Here is a 16378-nt window from a genome sequence, read left to right as displayed (position 1 = left end):
GGAGCAGCAAAAAGCTCTACTGAAGCAATGACATGGCTCTAAAGGGGATCAAACAGTGGGATAATGGTGGGTGTTTTGACAGTGAAAGACAGTCCTACATTCAGTAGCTAGAGTCTTTTAATTTCTTCAGGCATGCTGCCAAAACGACAGGACTTGGAAGTGTGCTCCAAACACAAAGGATGCTGAAAATCACTGGTATAGAAAAATCTTTAATGACATGGAAAGATAGCTATATGTTAAATAAAAGAAGCCAAGTGTAAAACAGCAATGTACAATACAATCCTTTTTTTATTGAAGTATAATTGACATATAATATCCTATTATTTTCAGGCATATATCATAGTGATTCAATATTTTTACACATTATGAAGGGACACCCATGATAAATCTAGTTAACACATATCATCACACAAAGTTATTACAATATTATTGACTATGTTTCCTATGCTATACATTGTATCCCCGTGAGTTATTTATTTTATAGCTGGAAGTTGGTACCTCTTAATCCCCTTAATCCATTTTCCCTGTCCTCCCAACCCATCCCCTCTCCAGCCCCCATAACCAACGTTTTATTTTCTGTACCTATGATTCTCTTTCTGTTTTGTTTTGTTTGTTCATTTGTTTTGTTTTTTAGACTCCACATATAAATGAAATCATATGGCATTTGTCTTTTTTGATTTATTTCACTTAGCATGATACCCTCAAATTTCATCTATGTTGTCATGAATGGCAAGATTTCATTATTTTTTATGGCTGAGGAATATTCCATTCTCTATATATGCCACATCTTCTTTATCCATTCATCTATCGATGGATACTTAGGTTGCTTCCATATCTTGACTATTGTAAATAATGTTTCCATAAACATAGGGGTGCAGATAGCTTTTTGAGCTAGTGTTTTCATCTTTTCTGGGTAAATCCCCAGAAGTGGAATTACTGGATTGCATGGTACTTCTGTTTTTGTTTTTCTGAGGAATCTCCAAACAGTTTCCCCCAGTGGCTGCACCAGTTTGCATTCCCACCAATAGTGCACAAGAGTTTCCTTTTCTCCACATCCTCACCAATCTTTGTTATTTCTTGTCTTTTTGATACCAGCCATTTTGATAGGTATGAGGTGATATCTATCTCATTGTGGTTTTGATTTGCATTTCCCTCATGTGGATGATGTTGAGTATCTTTTCATGTGTCTGTTGGCCATCTGTCATCTCTGGAAAAAAGTCTGTTCAGGTCTTCTGCACATTTTCTAATTGGATTACTTGTTTTTCTGGTGTTGAGTTATATGAGTTCTTTATATATTTCGATATTAAGCCCTTATCAGATACAGCTTTTGCAAATATTTTCTCCCATTCAGTAGGTTGCCTTTTTGTCTTGTTGATGGCTTCTTTTGCTGTGCAGAAGCTTTTTGGTTCGGTGTAGTCCCAATAGTCTATTCTTGCATTTGCTTCGCTTGCCTGGGGAAACATAGCCATACATACATTGCTAAGGTTGATGTCTAAAAGATTACTGCCTGTGTCTTCTTTTAGAAGTTTTATGGTTTCAGGTCTCACATTTAGGTCTTTAACCCATTTTGAGATTATTCTTATGAATGGTGTGAGACAGTGTTCTAGTTTCTTTTTTTTTTTTGTATGTAACTCTCCAGTTTTCCCACCATCACTTGCTGAAGAGATTATCTTTTCCCCAGTTATATTTTCTTGCCCCCTCTATTGTAGATTAATTGACCATGTACACATGGGTTTGTTTCTGGGCTTTGAGTTCTGTGCCATTGAGCCATGTGTCTATTTGTGTGCCAGTACCATACTTTTGATTATTATAGCTTTGTAGTATATTTCAAAAACTGGGGTTCCTACATGATACCCACATCTTTTATTTTTGTGCATCATTTACTTAGTATAGTTGTTGATTTGACACAATCCCAATTTTCATTATAAAAATTGCAGCCATAGGAAAGTAACTGGGGGTAGAGATTAAACTAGGGTGTTACACTGGTTATCTTTGAAAGACAAGAGTAGGGGTCATTTTTATTTCTTTATTATTGCCCATTGGTATTTTTCAAACTGCCTTAATGAGCATGCACTATTTTTTATACTGAGAAAATTTAATAAAAGTTATAGTTTTTAAAAACTAAGAGGCATACTCATGAATGTACATGCATGTGTATCCCAAACCAAAGTGAAGTGAGAATTTATCTTTTTTTTTTGTCAGTGCTTGCAAATACTCTGCCACTTCACTGTACTCATTCAGAATTCTATTGGGGGTAGGCAGCCTCTAGAAATGTAGAATCTTCTACCGTGCAAAAACACATGGATGCCTTGCAGGCGTGTCACCTACTCACTTCTCTCAGGAGGTAGGCAGATGCATTCAGTGTCACTTTTCACAGCCACAGGCAGAAATGAGGTAGTGATTTAGATGCTCTGTTCTTCCATCTGCTAATCTTCTGTAAGAATATGAACAGGCCTAGCATGTGCGACTGCTATTTGATGGTGGAGGCACCCTGCTCCTTAAGGGCAACAAGTCAGAGCTCTGATGGCCCTGGCAATCCATGATGGGCAAGTTCATCACAAATTGTCCTTCACTGCTGACAGAGCACCAAGGTGTCTTTGTGCAGGACAGAGCCCAAGCACAGGCTGGGAACATGAACTTGCCTATCATCAGACCCCCTTCTAAAATGCCATCTAGTCAGGTGCGGCAGAGCCCGGCCGTACTCACTTGGCCATAAATGCGATAAGAACAAAAGCCAAAGCAATTCCCTATTAACAAACCCAGACGGACAAACAGCAACATAACAAGTCCAAGTTTCAAAATGACAGGCAGTTCCTTGAAGATGCCAGAAGTAAGTCTATCACTAGCACAGTTATGGGGCCAAAAGTCTGAGAATTTTACAAGACAGTGAATTAATGGCTGAGCTACGAAGTGGAAAATTAAAGCTGATGGGGCCAGGAGACCACCCTTTTGAACTGCTTGTTGAACTGTGAAATAACTGATCTTTTTGAGCAAAGAGAATATGGTTGCCAGACATCTGAGAGGATGTGATCAACACGCCACCGTCACCTTTGTGAGCACTCATTTCACATTCAGCTCTTCCATTCTATATACTTGTCCCAGAACATAGTGAGGTAAAAAGTCTAGTTTTTTTCCCTTTGAAAAAAATCCTCAGTTAAGTTAGGATTAGGATATAGATTCCCCAGTTATTCAGAAGAACAGATCACAGACTGGGAATGTCCACCTGTTCCTCTCTTGATTGGACCCATGGTAGAGTTAGTCCATTACATCACAGGTTAAAGCTTAGTGGGAAACATGGTAATAGCACTTCCTCCTGCAGTGCCCTCACCTTTAGCCACTATTCGGCTTTGCCTGTGAACTCTGTCCATGTGCAGCCACAGCAGCAAATTAACAGCTATCATTTCCTGAGAGCTGACAAGGGGCAAGGCACTAGATGAGCCCTTGGTAGATATTATTTCTTTAACCATCACAAAAATCTTAGAAGAGGGGACAATCATTTCCTCATCTGTAGAGGGTTAGAGAAGTGGAGTGATTTGTCCCAGGTGATGCTGCTGGCATCAGGGGGAGAGCAGGACTCAAGCTTCTTCGAGGGGCATGTGAGAAAGATGAGAAGCAGCATGGAGCAGCGGGAAAGGAGCAGGGCTCCAAAGACACCCATTCTAGCTCATTCAGCCCCAGAAAATCACTCAAGTTCATTACAGAAGGAAGCTCACCTCTCTGGCCCTACTACTTTATAGGAGTTTTGTGAGGTCCAAATGAGATCACATACCTGAAAACTCTTGAAAATAGTATAGCATTTTTCAAGTGACAAATGACAAATACCATGGATCATTAACAAAAAGACAGAAGACTAAATCATACTCATTAAGACCACGACATTTAAATCCCTACAGTCTCAATGGAAAGACCACACCCTCTTTTGTCCCCCAACTAAATCCTTTAAACAAATGGCACAGTTATTTTCTTAAGCAACCTTTTAACGATCAAGGGCTCAGGTGTGCATGCTGGTTTGAACTGGCCTTGCAAGGAGCGTCAATGTCTTAAATTTAATGCAGGCACCCTGCCTATTTATCCTGACTGGAGAAAGTAAGCATGTTGTTATTACTTGTAATTCTGTTTCAAAAAAATGACTTCTGTAGTTTTGTACTTTTAATCTATGCACTACAGGAATGAGAAAAGCAAAAGATACTGTCTCATGAAAGGGCCACATTATATACAGGAATCCACTTTTTATTATCATCATCATTAATAGCAGAGTCCACAGTTCAGTTCCCAGGCAATATAAAAATGGATGCTTTATATATAGGACACCTGCATGTTAATACGATAACCCAGTAGGGTTTTTTTTTTTTTTTTTTTTTTGAGCCACTATGATTTAACAGTTTACTGAAAGGCAACCACACAGTTAAAACCTGCACAATTAAAACCATGCAATCTTCAAGCAATTAAAAACAATGAATCATCAAGTCAATGTGGTAGAGCCACTGAGTAATCCGGGCTTTCAAGTAATATAATCTGGAAACCCTGTTTTCTCCTTTTACCTAAGAATCATTAAAAAAGAAAAGAAAAACAACAGCAAAACCCGAAAACTAACCGCCCTGGGAGAAAGTCAGGATTCCGCGTATGCGACTTGGGGACACACTGCCTATGGGTGGGGGGAGGGAGACACCATTATTCCAACATGTGCTGGAGCACCGAGGGATCTACCTCCACGGCCTGGAGGCCTCTCTGCAAGCTCTGGAAGGTGGCCTGCTTCCCATAGCGTTGCCTCCAGCGGACGAAGGCCTCCACCATCTGTGACTGCACATTGTGGGGGTGGTTGACCTTACAGCGGTAGATATCCGTCTGGGACAGTCCCAGAGACAGCACCACAGGCTCCCACTCGGGGCCCAGTCTCTGGGCCAGCTGGTTAATCTGCCGGTCCGACGGGGAGCTGTTGAGGATGTGTGGGGGGATAGAGGTCATCCGGTCATCTGGGGAAGAGAAAGACACGAAGGTGAAAAGAGCAAACACATCAGATGGGGGCAGAAATGAAAAATGTTGGAGAACAGCACAACACTTCCCTATGGAAGGGCTAACTTTTCCTAGTCTTCGTGGGGGCTGCTCAGTAAAAGGTCATAAATAGGAGCCTACAAAATACCCTTTAGCATCTATGACAATGTTTATTGCAGAAAACGTGAAAACAAGAAAATAACAATACTATATATCCCATGAGAGAAACCTACTAATAATGATTTGACTGACAGTAAAACCTTGGTTTGCAAGCATAATTCGTTCCAGAAACATGCTTGTAATCCAAAGCACTTGTATATCAAAGTGAATTTCAAGAACCATTGGCTCTGTTGTGATCATGTGTTCGGCATCACATACCACTCGTTTTGCAAGATATTGCTCATGTATCAAGTTAAAATTTATTAGAAACGTTTGCTTATCTTGCAGAACATTTGCAGAACAAGTTACTCGCAATCCAAAGTTTTACCGATAGTTCTTTTCAGTTTTTTGTATATAAAATATACGTTTAGGATTACCTGGAACATGCTGCTTTGTAACATGATTTTTTCACTTCCGTATCTTTTATCAGAGAGGCCAAGCAGCAGGTTCTGGGGGAATGAAGAATGCCAGCCCGGGCCGAGGGGGTGACACTCTCTCCCGCAGGAATGGCTAGTGCTGGGGTGTAATGGGCTAAAGCGAATAGCTACTCTCTTCTGATAAACTTGAACATTGCCCAGAGAAGTTGCAGTTTCTAACAGAAGCAAAAGCAAAGAGGCCTGCTGAGAAAAAATAAAGTTTTGGGGCCACGAGGTAGCAGAAAGAGAGTTACCACCCTGTAGAGCCCAGTGGAGGAAGAGAAAGCATGTGCTGTGGAGGGGCAATTAGAGAACCTGACCTTGCACTCCCTAGATCCCAGTCTCCCCCAGGCCAGTCTGCTAAGGAACTCTCACACTGAGTGACTACAGACGGGCTAGGCATATCCGGTAAGAAGTCCCATCAGTTACCATGTAGAAGGCCTTCTAGAGGAAGGAGCTTAAAGCTAGGCCCTGAACGGAAGACAAAGAGCCCAGTGAATGGAAAGATAAAGAAGTGAGTCTTGCACAGAGGGAATTGCCTGTACAGAGGCCGTGAGGCAGAAAACCATGGTAAATCAAAGAAAAGAAAGCGGGTCAGTGTGGTTAAGCGCAGAGATTGAGAAGGACTCCAAACATTCAAAATTCTGGTACTGCTTATTGGCTACGCCAGGACTAGAAGTGAGGTTTTCATATTCCTGGCTCAGACGTGTGTACAACAGCACTATACTTGTACTACGCTTAGTCACCAGTATTACAGGCATCTGAGTCAATCCCACTTCACACTCACCAGCTCATTGTTTAGATTTATGAATTCAAGAAGAAGGCACAAAGCATCCTATTAGAAGAGCTAATGTTTTCCACCGCATGTGCCTTTGGCCCCGAGGCAGTTGCCAATATCTTAGGCATGAGTTGCAAAAATATGGTCAGGGACTCTTTTTGGTGTTTGTTAAGACTATAATCTTTTTTTGGAAATGATTAAGAAGCAATTAGAATAATGATGATACTACTGACCAATATTTTATATTAACAGTAATGATTTTATAGCTTTTATAAAAACATGGGCACTTTTATAAAAACGTGAGCTCATTGAAAAACATCAAGCAACATAAAAAAAAGTACAAAGAAGAAAACAAGTCACCCAATATCTCACCACTAGACTTACAGTTGGTGCACATCATCCTGGATATTTCTTTATGCACAGATACTGCTAAAAGGGTAATATAATAGCTTTTTTCTCATAGGAGTTATTGATTTTTGCTTGAATATAACGGAAAAAAAAAAACAAAGATGAAACCAAATGGCTTTCTGACCTACAGTTAAATATTTAAACAACAATTTAACACATACACCCAAAAGATTTAATGCTGAGAAAAAAAAGTATATGAAAATTTAAGAGTTAAACTATATATTTTCACATTAATGCTCTGTAATTAACCCTTGATATTTCCTGTTTCTTTCCTCATAATTTTTCTTGCTTATGTCATTTTTATTGTGTTGGGTGCATAACATTTTTATGCTTCTGTGACAATAATCTGCCACCCCTCCCCCAAGCTTAGTCTTAAAACTACATTATAATGGTTTGAATGTTCACCAAGGCTTTTTTTGTTGTTACTTTTTTGTTTTGTTTTGTTTTTAAACCATGGCTTTTCTACTTCTGAATCTGTTATTTTGATTTGAGTCATTTGGGTCAATTTCATCAAAGGGTGATGTTTTTCAAGAAATGCTCAGGGTCACCATATTCTTTGAGTTCCTCCAGATCAGGACTGTCTGCTTTCTGCTTTCACTGTTGAATAATAAGCAAACAATTTTATCTTATGTTGTCTTACTATTATACTTTTAAATTATAAATATAATTCTACATTATTTAAATAATTTTATTCCTCTTACAAGTTTGTAGACTGTGCTCATATTTTATGGTGAGGAATGTCGGCATGGAGAATTCGGACACCAACTTGACCATCCCTCATTTTGTATAACTTGCTTTTTCTATCTGAAGCTTCTGATCCTGAAGCTTTAGACCAGCGTACATCTTGGCCATTCTCTATCTTCTTTCCCAGGTATGTAGCATGATTAGCTCTTCCTCCCTTTCAGAAAAATCTTCCTGTTGTATCTCTGCATTTTTTTCTGTTGCAGATGCTGGATGGCTTTGCCGATCTGCCATGGCTATCACTTTCAGTCTTATTACCTTAACTCCTTTCCTGTGATTATTGCATGCCTTTCCCCCCATGCCATTTGTTTGATGTTTAGTTATGTTTATGCTGTTTTATTTTGCTTTGGGGTTTTTTTCTGGTTCAAATCTTATATTGTGTTTTTTTTTTTTTTTTTTTTATCAATTTCTTTTCTTGGCTCTTTAATCTAGCTTTTAAAAATCCCATTCCACTTCATATCCATTAGGATGGCTACTATAAAAAAAACAAAAACAAAAAAAAAACCCCAAAACCTCCAGAAAATAACAAGTGTTGGTGAGGATGTAAAATGGTACGGCTGCTATGGCAGAGTATGGTGGCTCCTTAAACAATTAAAAATGGAATTACCATACAATCCAGCAATTCTACTTCTGGGTCATAGTCCCAAAAGGACTGAAGCAGTGACTTAAATAGATATTTATACACCCATCTTCATAGCAGGATTGTTCCCAGTAGCCAAAAAGTAAAAGCAACCCAAGTGTCTATCGAGGGATGAAGGGATAAACAAAATGTGGTAGATTACACATTAGGATATTATTCAGTCTTAAAAATGATGAAATTCTCAAATCATTCTACATGTGTGAAAGTGGAGGACATTATGCTAATTGAAATCAGCCAGTCACAAAGGGACAAGCACTCTATGATCTCACTCATATGAGGAACCTACAGTAGTCAAATTCATTGAGATGGAAAGAAGGATGGTCACCAGGGCAGGGAGGAGGAGAATGGAAAACTGTTTAACGGGTAGTCGATTCTGCAAGATGAAAAGAGTTTTGGAGGTTAGCTGCACAATGTGAATGTACTTAACACTATGGAATTATATACCTAAAAACGGAAAAAGTGGCAAATTGTATGTTATGTATATTTTACCACAACTAAAAATAAAAATTAGCAGCATCTGGCTGGCTCAATTGGTTGGCTCAGGTCATGATCTCACAGTTCATGGGATCGAGACCTGCGTCGGGCTCTGTGCTGTCAGACAGAGCTTGCTTGGGATTCTCTCTCTCTCCCTCTCTTTTAGTCCCTTCCTTACATGTGCATGCATGTATGCACCCTCTCTTTCTCCCTCTCAAAATAAATTTAAAAAACAAAAAATAAGTAAAAGGAGGGACTAATCTTAGAAAAATAAAGAATAATAAAAAGTTTAAAAATCTCATGTTTTTATCATAACTACACTGAGTTTTTATTTCCACTAAATTGATACTGAGCTCTCCTACAGCATGAAATACTCGTGAGGTTGAGTTTTCTTGGGTTGGGTTTCCACCCAGGCCAAATTGGTGTATGTTTACTTTCTGCAAGCCGTGTTCCTTCCTTTTTTCTACTGTGGCATTTTCACACAGTTGTCATAACACCTATCTTCATCTTGCTGCCATTTAACATGGGCATCTCTATCCAGGACTTCTGTTTGCTCTCTTATAGTAAGGTAAGGTACCTGTGACACTCTCCCTCTGAGCTAAAATTTGAGATTGGCCGTTGCCTTCTATGCAGAGAGAGCAGAGAGAGATAGGACTCGTTAGCCTGCCCTTGCAGAGAGTGCAGTGCCCTGCTCTCTCTTTTGGAAGCCAGTTAAATGTCTTGTGCTGAGCCTGCTTTGCCTCGTCAGGGTGCACTCACTCCTGTGGTCTCTTTCCTGTAGGTCCGCGTGGAGACTGGGAGAAGGCCGGCCCTTGGTCGCCTTCCTGCCCCTGCTGAGGCTGTTTCCTGACATTTACTAAGGCCATCTACTCACCTCCTCCACCAGCTTCTTTTCATACTGATCTGAATTAATAGCAATCCTTAGGATTTTGTATCCTTCCCTTCTTTTCCCAGGACTGCTTCTCAGGGTCGGGGTCTGGTGTTCCTTGCCCTGCCTGCCGCTTTCCAAAGCACATGGCATAAAAGCCGTGACTGGGTTTTGTTGTTGTTGTTGTTTGACTGCTGCTGGCGAATGCTTCTGTTTTTAACTTTTCTGCTTCAGTTCATCGGGTGTCAGGGAGGAGCCTGTGACTCTGCGGCACTAGGTCATCATTCTGTCTCCTGGCCAACTATTAACGCAACATACTCTTCGGGCCAATTATTTGGGAGCAAGGGCAGAATTTGCTCTCATTCGTCTACACTTTCAGGGTCACATATCCCTTGTGAATACTGTCACATAACTGGGAGAGGGCCAGCAATCTGTGGACACAGGCTGGAGCAAAGATAACTGGCACATGGGCACGACGCAGCCAAGAGCAACTCGAGCCCTTCCAAGGAGACCTTACACACAGACAATAACAGCTGCTTGTGCTGTCTGACCTCTATCAGGAAAAGAGTCCTCACGAGGCCCTTCCAACTCGTGAGTTCTGCTGAACATGAGGTTATTTAAAAATGAGAGTCCTAAGGCTGGAGTGTCAACATCCAAGGATTTACTACATAAAATTGGGTCAAGATATAAACGAACCCACTGTGACCATATGGCCACTGCCTCCCAAAGCTTGATGCGTGTACCACCAGCGGTGTGCAAGATAGTAAGGTAAGGTACCTGTGACACTACATCAGGTGGTACCTGAGTGGACATCCTGTATTAAAATTGTCAGGTACCTACTTTAATACAATTAGAAAAGTACAAATAACGTTTCAAACTCATGACTGCAAGAATTAAGATAAGTAAATAAAAGTACATTAAAAAGCAGATACAGAACGACAAAAAAAAGTGATCAAAAAAGAAAGATAAATTTTAAAATAAAAAGTAAATTTAATTAAAGCATTAACTTAACGGCACCAGTGATACAAAGATAGAGCAAAAATTGTACAAGTAGAACCCAAATGACAGAAGTGTGGCATGTCGTGTTTCTCCGAAGTGTACCGCTGGTACTTCAGGCAGGGTGATCAGCTACACGGGGGCCTGTCCCAGTGCACAAGGCCTTCAGCATGCACTTTTTTTTTTTATTTAAAAAAATTTTTTTTACTGTTTTATTTATTTCTGAGAGAGAGAGAGAGAGAGAGAGAGAGAGCGTGAGCAGAGGAGGATCAGAGAGAGGGAGACACAGAATCCGAAGCAGGTTCCAGGCTCTGAGCTAGCTGTCAGCACAGAGCCCAATGCGGGACTCGAACCCACGAACCAGCGAGATCATGACCTGAGCCGAAGTTGGACGCTTAACTGACTGAGCCATGCAGGTGCCCCATGCAACTCTTTAATCCTGTTCCTGGTAAAGTTAAAACTCCCACGTTTCAAAAGTAACATTCCCTGACAAACACGTCTACCACAATGAAGCCATGCATTTGAAGGGATGAATGCCCCACTCCCCACCCAGCTCCGTCCCCACTCCCCATCCCCTCCCATACTTCTGCCCCCCATCTCTGTGGCCATGACATGAATAAAAACAGCATAATGTTCCCCTCTCCTTCTCTAACTATCTCCTCCTCCCTCACTCATACCAATCAACAGCTGTTCTGGCCTTAAAGCAAAAGTCTCCTTCCCAATTCTTATTGCATTGAGAGTCAGGAGTAAAGATTCACACTTAAGTTTTTTGTTTCTTATAGGTCACTTTTGTTTTTTGTTTTTTTTTTAATTTTTTTTTTTAATGTTTTGTTTATTTCTAGGAGAGAGAGAGACAGCGTGAGCAGGGGAGGGTCAGAGAGAGAGGGGGAGTCACAGACTCTGAAACAGGCTCCAGGCTCTGAGCTGGCAGTCAGCACAGAGCCCGACGCGGGGCTCGAACCCACGAACCGCGAGATCATGACCTAAGCGAAAGTCAGACGCTTAACCGACTAAGCCACCCAGACGCCCCTCTTATAGGTCACTTTTGTCTCCCAAGCTCGTTATGGGCAGAGATCATGTCTTCTACTTCTGTCCCTCCTTCTCCAACCTTTAGCCCCTTGCTAAGCAGAAAACGGAACTCAATGTACAGTAACTAATAACGTTCTTCAATAAAAAAGTTCCTTCATGTCAAGTTTCCAACTCACCATCTCCACCAGCTATGTGCTTTTTTGTTACAGAGAAAGAAGTCATCTCTTCCAGCAAATCTCTATGCAGACAGCACCCCCTGGTCTATCCTGGCTGAGTATGTAATCTCCGAGTGAAGGAAAGTCCATAAGCCCAGCATCCTCCGTGGCAGACCTCTCTTTTTTGATCTATATTCTATAACATGTGGCCACCTGAATGGTGACCTGAAAGCAGGAACTATACATGATTCCAAAGCACAGTTCAGAGATCGAAGACTATGGAGTAAAGGAAAGCCACAGCAGACACGTGAGCAGCTGCTAGGAGACTCAGATGCATCTATGCTCAGGAATCTACAGTAACAAAAAGGATTTTCATGATAAAATTCTTTTAAAGATAAAATTCTATAACATAGCCAGAGATGTAAGTACATTTGAGTTCCTTATAACAGTGGCTCAGTTGGACATGGGTTTGCAGTTTTAAAACCTATATATGTTCCTTTGCAGAGTTTGGTAATATATCACTCTTCCCAACTCACTGCTGCACTGAGCCGCTGTCACTGATGGGAGTATCATATGCTTCAGGTTTGCTGGACCAGATAAAATGTTGAGCTATGAGACTGCCCCTTTCTAATATGACCACTTTTAGGAGTAAAAGGCTAATCCCTCCCTCAAGGACATATAAGGCCTCTGCTCAAGTTGAGTCCACTGATGTTCCACTGACCAACGTAAGGCATGTGGCTAAGACCAGTATGACAGGGACTTAAGTCTTCATAGGGTAGAAGGAGTGAAAATTTGCTGAGCAATAATCTATAAACACTGACCCAGCAGGTGCACTACTAGCTATTTACCCAAAGGATACAAAAATGCTGATTCGAAGGGCCATATGCACCCCAGTGTTTATAGCAGCACTATCAACAATAACCAAATTATGGAAAGAGTCCAAATGTCCACTGACTGACAAATGGATAAAGAAGATGTGGTATATGTATGTGTGTGTGTGTGTGTGTGTGTGTGTGTGTGTGTATATGGAACTCAATGTACAGGAACTAATAACAATGTACAGTAACTAATACACACACACACACACACACATACAATGGGATATTACTCAGTGATCAAAAGGAATGACATCTCGCCATTTGCAACAACATGGATGGAGCTAGAGTGTATTATCCTAAGCAAAATAAGCCTTTCCTCCTTCCTTCAAGTTAGAGGAAACGAAAGAAAGAAAGAAAGAAAGAAAGGAAGAAAGGAAGGAAGGAAGGAAGGAAGGAAGGAAGGAAGGAAGGAAGGAAGAAAGGAAGAAAGGAAGAAAGGAAGGAAGAAAGGAAGAAAGAAAGAAAGGAAGAAAGGAAGAAAGGAAGAAAGGAAGAAAGAAAGAAAGAAAGAAAGAAAGAAAGAAAGAAAGATGCTCAAACAGAGAAATTTAAGAAGTAACAACAGAAATCACCATGGCAATTCACTGTATGTGCCTGGAAATCTAGACAACACCAGGTTCTGGCTGAGAGGTGGAGACGTAGGGACTTTACTGGGCGCTGGGCAGCCATCTACAAGCCAGCAGGTACGTGAGCAACTGGAACAAGGTACAGAATCTTGTACTCACGCACGTGTACCCAGGAAAAACTCTGAAAAAGTCCCCTCAGCGACATGTAGAAGGTTGTCTATACAAAGTTGCATTATTTGCCCTAGCAAGTATACACATGCCTTCTAATCCAGTTCTCCTGCTTTGGGGTTTTATGGATCCCAGAGAAATTCTCCTACAGACTCATGCGGAGTCACGTGCAGGGCTGTTTCCATCAGGTACCGCTGTGGGAGGAAAGGAGCCAGCAGCGGTGTGAGAGCTCACTAGCAGGGGAAGAGACAGACATGAGGGAAGACAAAGGGAGTGCTGCACAGTCGGGGTAAAGCCAAAATGTAAGAAAAAGAAGGAGACCTATAACAATGAAAACTTTAAAATACATATTGTAAAACAACACCATTGGTGAAAACACACTCAAATGAAAGAATATGTCTGAGACAGAAAAAATGGTTTGTGGGGGGAGGGAAGGGAATGGGAGGTTGGGGATGCTGCCAGACGGAGAAAGCCGACCTGACCGGCCACCTCCCAGGGCCCACATTACCCCGGGTGCCCGGGTACAGCGTTTCTGTGGAGACGTCCCTTTGGCTGAGGCACTGGCTGCCTGGAAATGAAAGAAAAGCACCTTAAAAAGAAAACTAATTAGAACTACTTGTTCTGATAGACAATCACCAAGAACAATGTGGTCCTCACAGAGAGGTGGAGAAATAAACTGGTCTTTCTAAAACTGATTCCAGGATAATGAAGTGACCGCCTACTCCAAATAACAGGGCCATGTTGCAAAACACAAGTAAATCATACTTACTGTAATGGAAAACTTGATTTGACTATTAAGTCCATGGAAGGTCAACGACAAAACTACTAGCCATAACTGAGTTCTTGCTAAAATAAAAGGGGGAAGGGAGGGTGGCCACAGCTCTGGGCTAAGAACTGGCAGGTGGAAGTCCTATCTAAATTTGAATCTGCCATCAACGGGTCGTATAACATGGAGTAAGACACTTAGTCTCTCTCAGAATGTTTTCTCATTTGTAAAAGGTAAAACCAGATGATTGCCAAAGCCTCATCTAAATTATATTATTATATTCTTATTTTATTATATTTTTCTTAGCCAAGATGATTTTCAAATATATCAAATATTTTCAAATATATAGGTAAATCAGTAGATATCTTATTTATCTGAACAGAAAAATAATTCAAGAATTGTTATTCTGAACCTTCCTTTAAAAGCCCTGGCAATCTATCTAGTCTGTGCAATGAATAAAATAAAGATACCAGCAGCGGCGTACCAAGGGTGAATACAGAAAACCATCTGCTTCAGATTCAGGCAATAAAGGATGCACTGTTTATAGAGAATTTAAAAACAGTAATAAAACCACTAAAAACCTGCTTTTCGTATCCACATGTGCCAAAAACTCTAAACAACGCAAATGACAAAATATCTTTCTCCTCTGGTGTGGAATGCCTCCCTGCCGGGTAGCTGCCCTGAGCCCCTTGACCGGTTTCTTGGTATCAGTAATAGGAAAGCCGTGGTAAAAAGATTAGTACAGGCCACTGAATTCATGTAAATATAAAACTGATTTTAAACAACTCAACAGAACCTGATGTTATATACCTTGACTATACCAAAACAATACAAGTGATCAAAACTAAAGCTAGATTCTAGAACAGAAGATGAATATTGTATCTTGACTTTGTGACGATAACAAAGTAACTAATGAAACTAAAGATGGGAAGAAGGACAGACTGTGAGAGCACCAATGATCTTATTTATCACAGTAGGGAGGAAATCAACACTTCCTAAAATGGAGAGGACAGCAGCCAGTCAGGATAGACTATGATCTACGGTAGGAGAGAAACCCTGAATCTCAGTGACTTAACAAAACAAGACTTCATTTCTCTCCCACATGCCCTCCACTATAGGCCCCATAGCTGTTGTGCATTCTGTGCTGCGCTGATATTATGCCCCTCCATATTCACATAAGCATCCATGCTCACCAAGATGGAAAAGAAAGGATAAGAGATAGGAGATGTGGCAATGAAAAATATCACTCCATAAGTGACCTTCTGCTCACTTCTGCTCACATTTTGTGGCTAAAGCAAGTCACAAGGTCATGTTGTGACGGGAGTGAGGAAATACAATTCTCTTATATCCCAGGATGGGGAGAGACCTGGGTGAACAGCATTAATGTCTCCTGAAACATAACTGGGGGGAAAGATAATACAAAAACAGTAAGTTCTTCATCTCTTAACCACAGAAGAAAAAAAAATAACATATCTTTCTGTGAAAAAAATTGTTTATTCAAAGTTCAGTAATTTCTTAATTCTTACTGCAATTTTTACTCTACTTAAATTCAAATAAAATTAAATGGAATGGTTTTTAAATTTAAAAATCAGCATGTATCATATAACCCTACTTTTTTGAAAACATTTCTCCTTCCTTCCTCCTTCCTTCTTTCCTCCTTCCTTCCTTTCTTTCTTTCATTCATCCATCCATCCATCTTCCCATCTACAAACATGCTTAAAGAGATGTCCAATAGGATGTTCACTTATTATTGAGGTTTATTTCTAAGTGATAGAATTCATGACCTTTTACTTTTCTGAATTCTTTGGATTCTTTATAGTGAGCATGTATCATATTTATAAACATAGCAGAGTCATTATTAGACTATGAATGAATACCCTAATATTTATTATTAGAATGATATTAGAATATAATATTCATAATTAGAATATTAGAATATGAATGAATGGCAAAAAACACTTGGCCTTCTATCATTAAGCCTTAAAACCACTAGATAGTGAAAAAGAGACAAACATGGCTTTACATTGCTATAGGAAAGGAAGGGAGATTAAAAGAGCAGAAAATGTGATATTTCATGATCATTATATCTTATTTGAAATTACAAAATGTATAGATACTGAGAGCTTCAAGCCATGTAGCTGGTTTGAATCAGTTATGAAAGGACATACATTTCTCTGTTTTACCAATTTCTTTAAAAGTCCTTTATATTTATACAGAATAGTTGTGGATATATGTCAGGGCTGATACATGTCATTCCCACTAAATTGAAGCTGCTTACTGAGTTTAAAAGAGATGCTCTATGGAAATGGAGTTGGTTTTTCCCATTTAAAAAATATGGACATTA

The 16378-nt window shown here is 40.2% G+C and overlaps 1 protein-coding gene across 3 annotated transcripts in view; it reads right to left on the bottom strand.

Moving 5' to 3' along the window:
• Nucleotides 1-1366: 1366 nt before the first annotated feature.
• Nucleotides 1367-16378, bottom strand: part of CRADD (CASP2 and RIPK1 domain containing adaptor with death domain) — a 180332-nt gene continuing 165320 nt past the window's right edge. Inside the window, exons 3-4 of one of the 3 annotated variants that reach the window (XR_005529162.1) lie at nt 4595-4973; nt 1367-1451 (exon numbers count right to left, since the gene is read on the bottom strand). Coding sequence is in view for 2 of the 3 variants with exons in the window: in XM_039236634.1 (XP_039092565.1) it covers nt 2372-2434; nt 4708-4973 (329 nt within the window). In the remaining variant the exon portion in view is untranslated. Of the gene's footprint in view, nt 1452-1609; nt 2435-4139; nt 4974-16378 lie in introns of those variants that run through there. The other 2 variants (XM_039236634.1, XM_039236635.1) reach the window with 2 other exon arrangements.

Source organism: Hyaena hyaena, unplaced genomic scaffold (assembly GCF_003009895.1).
Source record: "Hyaena hyaena isolate Hyena2069 unplaced genomic scaffold, ASM300989v1 scaffold_113, whole genome shotgun sequence".
Taxonomy (NCBI): domain Eukaryota; kingdom Metazoa; phylum Chordata; class Mammalia; order Carnivora; family Hyaenidae; genus Hyaena; species Hyaena hyaena.
Note: the sequence above shows the minus strand (reverse complement) of the source record. Positions and strands in the feature narration are given on the sequence as shown.